The sequence below is a fragment of the Microcaecilia unicolor genome, chromosome 9 (assembly GCF_901765095.1).
Source record: "Microcaecilia unicolor chromosome 9, aMicUni1.1, whole genome shotgun sequence".
Classification (NCBI taxonomy): Eukaryota; Metazoa; Chordata; class Amphibia; order Gymnophiona; family Siphonopidae; genus Microcaecilia; species Microcaecilia unicolor.
In genome coordinates, this window is record NC_044039.1 from 146,422,255 (window position 1) to 146,437,906 (window position 15,652).

At 41.2% G+C, this 15,652-nt stretch overlaps 1 protein-coding gene across 1 annotated transcript in view; it reads left to right on the forward strand.

Annotated features, from left to right (window-relative positions):
* The window catches only part of INO80 (INO80 complex ATPase subunit), a 462,811-nt gene that overhangs the window by 414,241 nt on the left and 32,918 nt on the right, over positions 1 to 15,652 (forward strand). The window contains exons 29-32 of the mRNA XM_030213886.1: positions 3,674 to 3,746; positions 5,541 to 5,699; positions 6,790 to 6,892; positions 8,780 to 8,868. Of these exons, the coding sequence (XP_030069746.1) occupies positions 3,674 to 3,746; positions 5,541 to 5,699; positions 6,790 to 6,892; positions 8,780 to 8,868 (424 nt within the window). The remainder of the gene's footprint in view (positions 1 to 3,673; positions 3,747 to 5,540; positions 5,700 to 6,789; positions 6,893 to 8,779; positions 8,869 to 15,652) is intronic.

The following is a 15,652-nucleotide window of genomic DNA, read 5'->3' on the forward strand; positions in this document are numbered from 1 at the left end:
GGAATTGTCAGATTTTTTTAATTTTCTATATAAAGGCGCTAACCTAAGTACTCCAGAAATAGCAGTATTCCATGCTTGAATCATCCCTTGAGCATTTGAAGGAGTAGAAAATAACTGTATTAAGACCCCGTTCAAAAAATATCTTTATCTGGAAATCTTTGAGACATAATTTCCTTTTTATTCTTCCAGCCATTCTCAATAATTGCCATATTTTCAGGAATTCTTAGATATAAGAGATAATGATTTCATATAACAGGTTTCCAAGATATATTTCCTACCAATGACCAATGACCTCCATTATGTGTTATATTTATAGGACAGAGCTGCATATTTAGCAACAACAGGAAATCGTTAAAGTAACTGACAGTCTGGTCAGCATCATTGTTGATAGAAATTCCATGTGTGAAGGGAAAGAATATTCTTGTAGGGCTGTACTACCGTCCGCCAGGACAGAATGAACTGGCAGATGAAGATGTTTACAGAAATTAGGAAGACTGGAAAATTTGACAACAGCATAATAATTACCGAAAATCACATCAACATATTGTAAACCTATGGGTATTCTGTTTCCGTTAGAACCTGGATAATTCAAACATGAAAGAATGGTGGAGAAAAAATACCTCAAATTTATACCCTCCAATTCATCCTTCTTTGGCAAGCCACCACACAGGACTAGAGCTTTTTCAATCATAGATCAGAAAAAAAAAAACTTCACCATGTTATATTTAGATGTCCCACACTCAAAAAGAGTTCAGCAGATATCCTTATCCCTCAACTCTTTTAGTTATACAATCACTTTCTCTCAGTTGACTCTCTTAGAGACTCCTTCTTAGACTCTACAATCATAGTGATTCTCAAGCCAAACAAAGTGGAAAATTACAGGCCAATTTCACTTATCAATATTGATAATAAAAGTTTTTGCCAAAATCCTAGCCACTCGTCTCCAGTCTGTCCTCCCTCTCATCATTCCCAGAGATCAAAACTGGTTTACACTCCATTGATTGCCTAATGATAATTCACATCTCTTTTGGAATATCCCGTCGAATGCTTGACATTTTAAAGAACCCCTAATTACAGTATCACTAGATGTGGAAAGGAATTTGACAGGATTGAATGGCAATATCTCTTTCACGCCTCGAAATGGTTTGGGTTCAGTGAAAAATTTATAGCTATGGTCCATCTGCTATACGACAACCCTATGGCCTCCATCTTCATTAATGGAACTCTTTCTCATCCTTTCCCCCTAAAGAGAAGCACAAAACAGGGATGTCCTCTCTCTCCCCACTCCTATTCATTATCGCCCTGGAACCGCTAGCGATGATTATTAGAAATAATTCAAATATTAAAGCTGCCTGTATTGGTCCTGAAAAATTTAAACTTATCAGTATATGCTGATGACATCCTTATACCACTACAGACTTCCTTCCATTTCTCCTTGCTAATATAGACTCCTCATTATTCTCCAGATATAAAATCAACTGGACAACCTGCTGTGCTCCATTATCTCCTCTGATCCAAAAACATCACATATCTTCACTCCCCTTTAAATAGGAACCTACTAGCATCAAATACCTGGGTATCTGTTTCGGCCGCACAGTTGATCACTCCTTGCAGTCAAAGTCAAACTCTCTCTTATCAATAATTATTTTAACTGGAGAAATGGAATACACTTTATCTGTCCTGGTAGGGCAGAACAGAAGTTATTAAAATGGTTCGTACTCCAAAAATACATTTCATCCTTAGTATGGTTCCATTCATTCCCCTTTTCTCCCTCTATCTACAAACAGATAGGAAGTAAGATCTCAAAATTTTTATGGCACAATAAACCCCCTAGAATTGCTCTCCTAAAACATAAAATGCTTAAGACTCAGGATGGTTATTAACCTTGCATTTAGATTGTCACAGGCAATTTATTGGTTTCACAAAGATAGTTCTCAAAACTCTCCTAGATGGCTTCATTTTGAGCACTGCTTACTATCCCCTTTCTCTCTCCACCTACTCCCCTCCATAGACAAGTTCCCATACTCTCCTGGTCAACAATTACTTAACACCACTGCTGCCACAGTCATCACTTTAAAAAAAAAATCTTAAAATAAATGTTCCCTCCACATCTGAAATAAACCTCTGGTTTCACTCCTTAAGCACAAAACTTCTGTCCTAGACTGGCCACTCTGGCAACAAAAAGGTTTGTGGTCTCTGTCTCAAATAACTAATTGTAACTTCTTAAATTCAGCAGAACCTCTGTGTACCTTTAATGATTTAGCTATAACAGAAGCTAACTCCTGGCTTATATTATCAGCTATTTCTCAGAATTTAATGATTAACACTAGTAATGATGCATCTGACATTACTAATTTATGTTGCACAATTCTATTGGGTAACAAAAAAGCTTCAAACATTTATAAGAAATTACATGAGTCTTTCTCCAACCCATGCATCCAGCTTCAACATGATTGGGAAACAGAACTAAACCTTCTACCTAGAGATATAAACTGGACGAACTTTTGGTTGAAATCCATCAGACCCATTATCTCGGCAGGTATAACTCGATCATCCTTTTTTACTGTCCACAAGGCCTACTGGGCACTGACCAAACTAGCCAAAATAATTAGATCGTCACTTTCCTCCTCTTGTTGGTCTTGTTGTGCACCAAATGGTTCCAAATAGCATCTGCTATTTGAATTCACATTTGTTTGTTAATTTTGGTTTCGGATCTGGAAAAAGTTAAGCATCATCTTGTCCATCTGTTCTCCTCAAACCCCTCTCATATGACTTTAATAATTCTCAGATCACCCACTCCTAATCTCCTGATTAAAGATCAATATCACAGATTCTTCGATATCATGATGGCTCTGACCACCCATATTATCGTTCTCCATTGGAAAAACAGTTCACAAATCAGCATTCATGAATGGTGGGGGCCACTTTTGTTCCATCAAAAAGTATGAAGAAGCTGCTGCCTTTAAATCCCATCAACTCTCTAGCTTCAAAAAAATATGGGCACCATTTGAAGATTTCAGAATAGACTTAACTCAGTGACTTACCTTTTCTTATAACTGCAACTGCTTTGTAACTTATTTCTTATGAAATGTAATACATTTGGTATGGTCTTTGTATATAAGTTTTGGTTTACTTTCATATGATGCTGTTGATTTTTATTTGAAAAAAATCAATAAACATAATTTGGGGGGGGGGGGGGGAAGTTCAGCAGTTCGAATAGAAAACCACCATAACCAATACAATGCAAATAGGATACTGTCAAATGATAGTCACATATTTTGACTGAAGAAAATCACAGCAAAGTCTCAAATATTTTCCAAATGGGAATAAGTATAAATCCCAACAGCGGCCCTGTTTTGCTTCGAAAAAAAAGCTGCTTCAGGGGAAAACCCCTCACCAATACATCCACATGCTCAGGAAGGCAATACCCAGTATAAAACTTCATCAGAGGAGCAGAGAAGATCCACCTCCAAAGATAGCAGCCTCTTTCCATGGTCCCCCCTGCACCCTGTTTGTGTGGAATTTACACCACTGTAAGCAGGTGTAGCTTTTTTTTTTTTTTTTAACTGGAAGTCCCTTGTTCTCTGTCTAATCAGGTCTATTTCAGCATGGTGTACTATCTTGGATGCTTGCTTATGGTGGAAACTAAGCATGTTTCTTTTCCTTATTGCAGGAATGATATCTTTGTGTTTTTATTAAGCACAAGAGCTGGTGGTTTGGGTATTAACCTCACTGCTGCAGATACGGTAAGTAGTTAATTATTCAAAAGCTAGAATACCAAAACTAAGACAGAAGAGTATGATTTCTATTTAAAATTTGGCCATAAGTTTCAATTGAATTTTGGGTTTTTAAAATCCTTTAGACTCTGTCACAAAACACCTGGTGTTACCCCACAGCCACTTAGAGGGTTTATCCCTAGCACAGCTCAGGTCCACCTGCACCTGCCGCTTGTGCTGTACACTAGCACCCTTCTCCCACCGACTGGGTCACAACCGCCTCTGGGCGAGTCTCCTGTTCTCAAATTATCCCCAGTGATTTCTAGGTTACTGGAGGCCACACTCCCAGTGATCCCACAGTTCCCAGAAAGCACTCACAGACCCAACACACAAACCACCAGGATTCTTTATCAGTCTAGACAAACAGGGCGAACAAACGATTGTCTAAACATTTGTTTACTTTATAAAAAGTACCTGGGAATATCAGGACATATAATTCACCGAGCCTCAGCAAAGAGATCTGTCTTCTCCCTGGCTAAGGCTGTACTCAAAACCAGTAACTGCTAGTCAGCGTCAAACCAGGCCAAGAGCCCAGAACACAACATGTTGTGTACAGAAATGTACTGTATCTTGCATCTTGCTTCCTGTTTGTATTAAACTAGGGTTACCATATTTGGTCCCCCCAAAAAGAGGACACATGCCCTACCCCACCCCTCCCCCCATCACACCTCCCTAAGGGTGTCCTCCCCTCCCCTCCCCTCCCTCTACTGCCATGGTGGTCTAATGACCTCTTCGGGGCAGGAAAGAGCCCCCCTCTTTCCTGACCAGGGTGCTGCCCTGCATCCTGTTCCCCTTGCAATGCTGAGTGCTGACGGTCCCAGCGCCGATTCAGAATGGCCACCGAGACTTCAACTCTTGGCGGCAACTTTGAATCGGCACCGGGACCGTCAGCACTCAGCATTACAAGGAGAACAGGGTGCAGGGCAGTGCTCTGAGCAGGAAAGAGCTGCCCCGAAGAGGTCACTAGACCACCAGGGCAGTAGAGTAAGTAAGAGGAGGGGAGGCTAAGATAGGACACCATTAGGCCAGCCTGCCCGTTTGTCCGAAAATCTGGACAAACAAGCAGGCTGGCAAAACCTGCCCGGTTGCCCAGCCATGTTCTCAAAAAGAGGACATGTCCATGTAAAACCGGACATATGGTAATCCTATATTAAACTAAAGAAAAGGGCATTCATTTCTCTGTAACAGCTTTACAGCAAAGAAACATCACCTGCTGGCCAAATAGGAGAAATACATTGCAGGCATAATTAATGCAGGAAAATATCCAATACATTTTACAGGCTTAAAACACAGTTTCTTCAGACTCTTAAGTACATCTGTAAATCCTATAGAAATGTGCATAAGTGACAGACTTTTCTGCACTGATTAAAGTATTGGAGCCTATCATTTTCTGTTATCCTGGTACATTTCTCTGAACCTGATTATCAGTGAAGCCAGTCTCTGATGATCAGAGTTTGAGTAATCATGCTTCGCACCTATGCACTAGGATTTACTGCTCTACATTGCCAAAATATAGTTCTTTATTAAGGACTCTACCCATAATCAAGTGCCAATATTTCCTCAAAATTTTATAATGTCATTAGATGTGTGGTTGAACTTTAAAGTACAATTTTGTTGTCTGTATGTTTCTTGGATTTGAGTTCATCTCTCTCCTTAAGTCTTGCTCTCCTATAACCATCAACAACACATTTCTTGGGGTTTCCTCTGTTCAAAACATCTGGACTTCTATTTCTTACCTTCTGTTGGTTTATTGCCTCTTTGTAGGTGATATTTTATGATAGTGACTGGAATCCAACAGTAGATCAGCAAGCCATGGACCGCGCCCACCGGTTGGGTCAAACCAAACAGGTTACTGTGTATCGACTGATATGTAAAGGCACCATTGAGGAGCGCATCCTGCAAAGAGCCAAGGAGAAAAGTGAGGTGAGGACAAGCCCGGAATGATGAAGCAGTAGTCCAGTCAATGGCTAAGTTAGAATTAAACTGGGCAAGAGGAAAGGGCGGTATCATTATCCAAAAGTAATGTTTAATCCTGTGTGCCTTCTGAAGAGCAGTACTGCTTTCCATACTAACCAAACAGCATATCATAGTTGCTTTAATACTCACGCATAAAAATACTTTGGGTGTTGCTGCACATTTCATTAGTCTGTAAGTAGAACAAACTTGAGTCCAAATTATCTGACCAGTAAAAGATATGTACTTTATGGGAGTTTCAAGCACAATTTATAACATCCGAAATTCTAAATGTAGCACTGGTTTAATAGGTCATACTGTAAATTTGGTGGAGTTGATAGATTCTCAAAGAATCAGTACCATATCGCACAGACACTTAAATGTCAAAAGCAGTAGTACAATATCTTGTGCACAACCCTTATCAAGGTTTTAATGCCTGCATTTACAGCTTTAGAAATACCATGTAGTATCGTAGAAGAAAGCAAAGAAAGACCAACTTTACCCACCCAGTCTGTCTCATTATTCCTATCCACTCCACTAAGGATATATCCTAGCTGGCCTTAACCAAGGTAGTTTTTATTGTTGTCTGTCTATACACTGCCATCAAGATCCCCCACTTAGATCACATCCATGTGTGAAGAGCTTTGTGATAAACTAAATAACTACCACTACTAGAAGGATCTGTGACTTTTAGGCTACCTTTATTGCCTGCCAGACAGACCTGGCTATATGGATGCATGCTTCTGCTAGGTGTTCTCATATTTCAGATTGACCACTTTGCCATTCATTCTAACAGTCAAAAGTACTCTGGATCACTTTGTGGTTCTTGCCATATGACAGTATCAGATAAATTCTATGTGATGATCAAAGAGGTGTTACCTCTCCTTGGATAATGACAACAGCGTTTCCTGGTGCCACACTGCTTTATTGATTTTATGTTTTTATTTTAAGCCTGTGCTGGAATATCATGCCGTTGCACTCTTAATTTTAAGAGCAAGAGATAAGGTTAGTTCAGATATTGTCTTTGGCTGTGGCCAACTTTTTTTTCTTTCATTGTTAGATCCAGCGGATGGTGATTTCTGGTGGCAATTTCAAGCCAGATACCCTGAAACCTAAAGAGGTGGTGAGCCTCCTGTTGGATGATGAAGAGCTGGAAAAGAAATGTATGTTCAGACTCTTGCTTACTCTATTTGGCTTTTAAATCAGTTCTGTCTTCTACATTTTTTGTTTTGTTAGTAAGGCATAATTTAACATACAAGTCACAGAATATTGAATGATGACTGATTATTTAGTTGACTTAGATCACTGTTTATCCCATACCCTTATGCTATCTCTTCCTCCTAACATTTGCACACACCATCATTAGTACTTTGAAAAATATCTGGTGAGCAGTGCTGACTAGTGTGATTTATTATGGTTGTTAAAACTGCTTTATAGAAGATCGTAGAATAGGTAATGCAGATTGTTCCACACTGCCTTTGTATTTCTACACTGTCCTTAAGGATACCTCTAGAGTGAGAGAAAAACTGTTTCCATCCAGTAGTCCTTGGAGTGTCTTTGGAGACTGGTAATTAGCTTGAAGTTTCAAGTTTATTTACTACCCCACCTAGCAGACCAGCCATCTGGGCGGCTTACAGGCTAAGGAAAGAAGACAGAGTAGCAAATAAAACACAGGATACAGAGGGGGAGAAGGGAGAACTACAATCTCAGATAGGATGGGGGATAGCGTCAATAACTATGCTGCCAGAAGCTGAGCATTTGGGATGAGATGACTTCAGCATTTGGCTTCTAAAAATAGAAAAGTTTTCAAATTGGCCTTGAAGTGCTCTATAGTCTTAGATGATCTAGCATCATATTCCACAGTTTAGGGCCTGAGAAGATAGAACATCGAGTGGAATCGTAAACTATTTCCCTTGTAGTGAGTACAACTAGATTGTGCTGTGTGGAAGATCAAAGTGTCCTTGGAGAAAAATGGGGTGTCGGCAAGCGTGAAAGGAAACCGTGTTCTCCTGAGGTCCGAACCTTGAAAACAAGAAATAATAGTTTGTAAGTTATATGATGTGAGAGAGGCAGCCAGTGAGATTCTTTTAGTAGAGGGGTGACATGGTCATATTTCCTGGCTTTGTGAATGATGTTAATTGCAGTATTTTGAACAAGTTGTAAGCAGTGTAGATCCTTCACTCTGAGACCTTTGTTGTATAATGAATTGCAGTAGTCCAGCTAACTACTGTCAACTTTGACCCAGACTATGATAATTTCTCATACTCCATCAGGAGATTAATCTCACAAAGTAATGACTTTCTGTCACTGCACATCATAACAAATTAAACCAATTACTAATGAAAGGCTCTGTAGTCTGGCTGTGTTTTTCAAGACCTCAACTCTCCCGTATTTTTCATGGTTTAATATTGACTGTCATGTGTTTTGATTTTACTCTTTATCCTTCATCTCCTAGGTCAGTGGTTTCTTAACTGAGTCCTCAGTAAACCACCTGGCTGGGCTGTTTTTCAGGATATCCATAATGAATATAAAAAGGTTTGCATGTACTGCCTCCAGTGTATGCATATATCTCATGCATATTCATTAGGGACACCTTGAAAATCAGATTAGCTTATGTGGTTTCTGAGGAATTGATTGAGAATTTCATACTAGATAACCAGAAGCTTTCACAGAATAGCTATTCTTAACAGAGCGATAGAGATGAAAAGCTTTATAAGGCTCGGTTCATTAGTGCCACTCATACCTACTGCTGGTGCCCAGTCTGTGTAAAATTCACTTATTCTGGCCCTTACCATCCCCTTCTTTCTGATTCAACTATATTGTTTCTCTCGTTTATTTTGGGTCTTTCCTTAGATATTTTCCTATAAGATGTTTTGGCATACTCATTACATAACGACTGAGAAGATGGTTTCAAACCATGTGTTTAACATCAGGAAACTTGCATTCATACAACTATTCAGGCAGCATGGTGTATATGAACTGATTGATTGGGAATTAGTTTGAAACTTGGTAGTCTTATTTTATCCTTTGGTGTGTTTGTCTTATGACAGTGCGCCAGCGGCAGGAGGAGAAGCGACAACAGGAGGAGTCAAATCGAGTGAAGGAGCGCAAACGAAAAAGGGAAAAATATGCCGAGAAGGTACATACTTTGAAGAGGGGGTGAGAGGGAGGTGTGTGTTCTATGCGCTTTAATATGAAACCAATAGAAAAGAAGAGAAATGACCCATTTATGAAGAGCCATTCTTGCTCACTTTTGGGTTACTGTTTCCAAATGGATTTCTTTTGCTAAGATAGAATTGAGCTGCACTCCTAAGCCCCTGAACATGCTGAACATGATCTCAGTCACAGATTAACTGGTAATGATCACCTTAATATTTGCTGTGTAGCAAAGAGCTGCTTTTTCAAGGTTTTAAGATCTGCAATGTGTACAGGCAGTTTAATATACTGCGGTAGCTTAGAAACATTTTAATTGAGCCAATGGCACCTAAGTCATGTGGAATTACTGTATTGATTTCATGGTCTCCTGTTGCATCTATTGGTACTTGATGACTTTTTTTCTCTCTCTCCAAATATAGTGTAGGATAATTACTTAATACTGACCACTTGTTAGCACAGCAGTTCTTGTGGTTTTCTCCTTTGCCATTTTTTGTTTTTCTGGCATCAAAATTTGTATTGGTTGGTATGGAAATAGTGATTGGTACATATTGTACATATATGTACAGTAGAGTCTGCCCAGCTATCTTCCTCTGGTGTTCTACCACTTTAAGTAGATGAGCATATAAATTTCCATACTTAAACCAACCCTAGCTTCCAGTCTCTTGAAACTATTTCCGCTGTTACCCTCTAAAGTTTATAGTGCTGGTCTCCATGTCTACTGTTAGGCAGTGGCGATCCTAGCCTGAATGACACCCGGGGCGGATCCCCCCCCCGGGTGCAGCGCCCCCCCCCCCCCCCCCGGCGAAATGACCCCCCCCCCCCCCCGGTGCACGCCGCTGGGGGGGGGGGTGCCGCAGCGCGCGCCTGTCAGCTGAGTTCGGTAACTTCGCTGCAGCTCCCTCTGCCCCGGCCGGAACAGGAAGTAACCTGTTCCGGGGCAGAGAGGGAGCTGCAGCGAAGTTAGCGAACTCAGCTGACAGGTACATGCCACGGCACCCCCCCCCCCCCCCCCCCCCAGCGGCATGCACCCGGGGCGGACCGCCCCCACCGCCCCCCCCCCCCCCCCTCCCTTGGTACGCCACTGCTGTTAGGCCACTGCAGACACTGCCATCATCCTCTTTGGCTCTTATAAGCATCATGCTTAACACCCAGGTTCCTCCCATGCTGTACCACCCAGGCTTTATAATAATTCAAACTACTGCCAAAATTAGTGAGGCTGAGTTTGGACATACTATCATCCTGTGCTCCTTGATGTTAGTTTTGTAACTATGGCAAAACTATGTAATTATGGCATGAAGTGCCATAGTTTGATAAAGTTTTGCCATAACAAAACTCTGTGAGCCACATTGAGCCTACAAATAGGTGGGAAAATGTGGGATACAAATGCAATAAATAAATAAAGCGGTATTGCACCTTGGCTTGTGTTCTCCCCTCTTTGGCTCTCTAAAGTTTCATATGACCAAGTGAACACTTGTGCCCTCCTCATTTTTTTCTACCCTTATTTCTCTCCTGCCCTTACTACTGTGCTGTATATTAACGTGCTGGGTTTTTGAATACTGCTGTTGTTCTGATAAACTATTTTAGATATCTGTCACCCTCTTAATAAAGAACAGTATTCTTCCCAGGACCTTTTGAATGAATTTGCCACCTGGCTGATTGTACTGACCACCCAGCTAACTTAACTGAAAATTCTATAGTGCTGCACAGTACTCCACCCCCACTCAGCTACTTTGTCTTGCCTCCTGGCTGGCAATTTTTTTTTTTTTTTGAAGGGGAGGGAGGGAAAACTGAAGAATGTCCCACATGTTACTTGCAGTGACATCACAGACCAAGATGACTGTTTGCTTATAAAAGGGCACTGGCTCAGCCCAAGAAAAATATTTGCAAACCCACCTCCAAGAATATAAGAAACCTATGGAATATCGAGAGTTAGAACCTTCAAGTATGTTTGATCTCACGAATTGGATATTTTATTTATTTTAAAATAGTATTCTGTTGTGTGAATAATAGAAAGCCTTCATAGTGATTTTTCAGAACCAAGGGGAAAAAATAAAATACACTACAGGAAGGACAAAACTGAAGGCAAATAGACATTCTATACTTAGCAAGAACGCAAGGGAGGAAAGAGTAGCACTACAATAATTAACCTTGTACAACAATGAAGTCAGAGCCAAAAATAGAAGGGGAGGGGTAAATAACTAGAAAAATAGTAATATTTTTGAGAAGATGAAGAGAGATGGAAGAAACAACATTTAAGAAGTTATTTAAATTTCTTGTACGAGGCCTCCATACAGATGTCCAAAGGCAGAAAGTTCCAGGGAAAAGTGGGTTATGTAGCTGAAAGTAGAACTATGGGTAGACTTCAGTCTGAGTCTACACAAATGGCTTGAGAATATAAAAGGGCATGGCCAGAACAACAAAGAGTCAGATAAGAATAAAGATAGATGGAGAACCTGGTTTAAATGTTTGAGTATCAAGTAGTTGAGTTTGATTCTGCCATTAATGAGATGCCAGTGCAGTTCATCCAACAGAGGTGTCACGTGTGAGCGCCTTGTGCTATACAGCAATTTTACTGCTGTGTTCTGCAGCAGTTGAATATGTTGTTGAATTCATCAAGATAACTCCAGTCAAAAGAGAGTTTTCAGGGCTTTTGGTAAAGGGAAAGGCCTAAGGGATTATTTATGAAGGACAGAAAGATCCTCTTCATAAGAGAGGAGTTGTGGGAGGAAAAGGATACCTTAATACCAGTGAGAACTCCAAGAAAAAAAGGGTGTGCTTTGAGAATCTTAGAGCCCAAAATGTAGGGTTGTACTGTTGGGGAGGACTTAATTTTTGAGAACTAGAATTTCAAGAGATTCAGATACAATTTATGCACTCCAAATAAATCAGCAGTCAACCTTAACCAAGAATCAAGCTGATACTAACATGGAGTATCACCTTGATTACAGATAAGTCGATGTTATTATTATTATTAGCTACATTTGTATCCCACATTTTTGTTGTATCCAACAAAGTGAGAATAATATTACATAAAGTAAGAGCCAGAACTGAGCCCTGAAGACCCTGTATAATTTTAGGATACAAGAAGAAAAGGAGGAATGGAATATTGCTATGTGCACCTGAATTTTTGTTTTAAGCTATGTAACCAGGAAACAGTACAAAAGATTCAACAATATGGGAACTATGAAAAGTGGTAGTGATTTAGCAAAGATGAGATCACACTGGTATTTGAGCAAATTTTAATGAAACACCAGGGTAATCAATTGATTTGATCTCTGGTGTCGGAGATCACACTGGTATTTGAGCAAATTTTAATGAAACACCAGGGTAATCAGTTGATTTGATCCCTGGTGTTGGCTATATTAAGACCACTGGTGGAGAGTATTTGGATCTGGCTTAAGGAGGTCCATGACAGTGGCTGGGAGAAAACCCAGAAAAAAAAAATGAGGGAATGATCAATGAATGACACTGTGGTTAAAGGAATGTGAACCACGTGCATAGGTCAGAGTGTATTATCAGTCCCTTAGAAGTGTGGAGAGGCTGGAGACACAGCCGAAGCTTTGCCAGTTGATTTAGCAGGGGCTGCAATTAATACAAGTGATTGCTGCTAAGTAATAAAACAAGTTTTAAAACTTAGAAGGGTCAGTTTATGTTGTTGCAGAAATACGCTCTGTTACTGTTATTTTTTGCCCCTGTCGTCATGTCACTGAAAAGGGGGAAGATGGTGGTTGGTGGATAGACTCTTTGCTTTAAGTAGCACCAGTGATGGTGGGGTTCAAGGAACCAGGTCTGTCTCTATGGGTGACCAAGAATCTGAGCATGTTTGGGGGGGGGGGGGGATAAGGGTTGACTTTAGGTTTACTCTTTCTGTAAAATGTGAATGATTATTGTTATAGTTTTCTAATAATTGTTTCTTGCTGGTCATCAATAAAATCTGTTTGAATATAAACTTGGAAAGGTCAGCTTTGAACTTTAGTTGTACCCTGAACCGAAGAGAGGTTTGTTTGTTAGATTTTTGATATACCACTTTTCTGTGTTACAACCAAAGCAGTTTATCTATTATATACAGGTACTTTCTCTGTCCCTAGAGGGCTCACAATGTTAAGGTTTTTTTTTTTGTACCCGAGGCAATGGAAGGCTAAGTTACTTTCCCAGGGTCACAATGGGGCAGGTTAAGGATTCCCCCTACCCCAGAAGCTCAAGGTGATTTTTATTTTTTTACATTTTAAGCTTTTAATAGATCATATCAGGAGCTTATATTCATTAAATATTAAGCAGAGAGAAAAAATCCAAGTGAATATCAGATCCTTATTTTACAATGTTAATGATCCCTTAATAAGAAGGGATCTAAACCTCTTTCTCAATACCGTTCTCCTGTGTCATGGTTGTTAAAACTGCTTTATAGAAGAGCTTAGAATAGGTAATGCTGATAGTTCCACAGTGCCTTTGTATTTCTACACTGTCCTTACGTATACCTAGAATGACAGAAAAACTGTTTCCATCCAGTTGTCCTTAGTGTTTTGCCGAGACTGGTAATTAGCTTTGTTACCATGTGGTGGCCACTTCCAATATGCCTAGCCCTTCTTGGATCCACAACTGGGGGAGGCTGGGAAAGGCACCTGCCTCCCCTGAGCTCCACACTATTCCAGTGGTCTGTACTGCACTCAGACATCCAAAGCTCAGAAAACAGGCTATTTTCAAGTCTAACTGCTTGTCACAGGGTATTGATACACAGTACCAAGATATTCCCAAATCTGCCACCCTTATACACACTACAAAACCTAGGTCGCCACCGCCTCTTCCACCCAAGCACACACCAGCCCCGAAGACCCACTTAAGAAATTACCCAAGCTCACCCCTACACCCCACTGCAGCTCCTATCTAACCCCTGTGCCTTCAATCTACATCAACACTAGGTCGGTGGGCAATAAAATTCTACTAATTAGAGACCTCCTAAAATCATCGGACATAGGCCTCCTATTTATTACTAAAACCTGGCTCACGGAGATTGAGAGCCCACTCATTCCACACCTAAGACCCCCTGGCTATGACATTCTACACTCCTCAAGACAGGGGAAAAAAGGAGGGGGGGGTCTCGCTCTTATCTATAAGAGCTTCTTTTCAGTATCTGTAATTACCTGAACTAGAATACATACAGTGCAAAATTGCTGATGACTCAAATGCTGTAGGTCATATTGGCCTACTCCTCCTAAATAGACCCCCCCCCCCACACACACAAAAGTAGAGTACTTGTTAGCAGAGCTCATCTCATCCATGCAGACCCAGTTCTCTAGACTTATCATCCTAGGTGACCTAAACATCAATGTCCATAACTTTAAATCATTCTTGGAAATGAGCAAGCTTAAATTGTTTACTGATGGTGCAACCCATGTACAAGTTCATACCCTGGTCCTTCTCACCCCCTATCCCCCAAGCACTGTCAGTTCTTTCCAGTGGCAAGCCATACCCTGGTCTGATCATTAACTAGAATTTACCATCAACACGTGCCTTCCTTCCCCCCCCCCCCCCCCCCCAATCCAAGCATAATCCTCCCAAATCGATACCAGAAAGAAAATAAATGGACCTAGCTTCTGGACCACCCTTGGAAACTCGATTACTTCTTTGACTCCTACTCAAGAATCAATTAAGGCCTTCTGGGATGACAATGTAAACGCGACCCAGGACAAAATCGCACCAGTCATTACCAAATGGGTCAGGACAGACTCTCCCTATGGTTCTCTGACGAACTATCCAAATTCAAGCTAGAATGCCACCAATTAGAAAAATGCTGGAGAAAGAGTTGTCTGACCACTGATAAAACTTCCTGGAAAAACGCTTTTTTCACCTCTACAAATCAAAGGTAGCCAGCGCCAAGTGAAACTACTATAGCACCCTAGTTGGCCATGACTCGCCAAACAACAAAAAAAAGCTCTAGTAAGGAAGTTAACAGCCACTGAGGCTCTGGGCAGAACACAGCATCTCACCCCACCTCAAGAGTTAGCGGACTACTTAGCCAACAAGATTACTCAAATCCGGTCCGATATATATCCAAAGCCAGTCTTAAAGACAGCACAACACTAATCTCAGCTGTCCGGTCTAAACCAGGCGTATGTCTCTCCCAAGAGGCCAAGTGCGACCAAACCCAGACCGAGATGCTACCCCCTACCTTCCTCCACCCTGTTCGCAATGTTTACCTTGTTTCATCATGTTCCAAAAGCCGGCAGCAGCGATTCCCATAAACTGCCCTGCCACCGGCACCAACCTCTTCCCTTTACTGCAGCCGCCTCTGACGAAACAGGAAGTTACATCAGAGAGATAGGGCAGCCTATGGGAATCGCTGCCACCACTGGCTTTTGAAACGTAATGAAATAACAGGTAAAGGGGTGGAGGAAGGAATGGGAAGATACTGCTCCCCGAAGAGTGCTGCCTGAGGCCCCCCGCCTCAGGTGGCCTAATGGTTGGGCCGCCCCTGACTTTTAGATCAAATCGACATGTCGGGCCCTGTTATCACCTGTTTCAGGAATTTCCTGTCAAACCACAGCTATGCTGTCAAACAAAATCAGCTCCTCTCCCAGTACTGGCTCCCTGAGTGTGGGATCCCACAGGGATCCTCACTTTCCTCCCTTGGCTCCATACGACTAGGCCTGGGTGAGCTCCTGCTATCTTATGCAGATTACATCCTGCAGTATTCCAACATACCCACATATAACCCAGTCAGTAACAGCCACGATGAAGGCTATTCAGATCTGGGCCCTGACAAACAAACT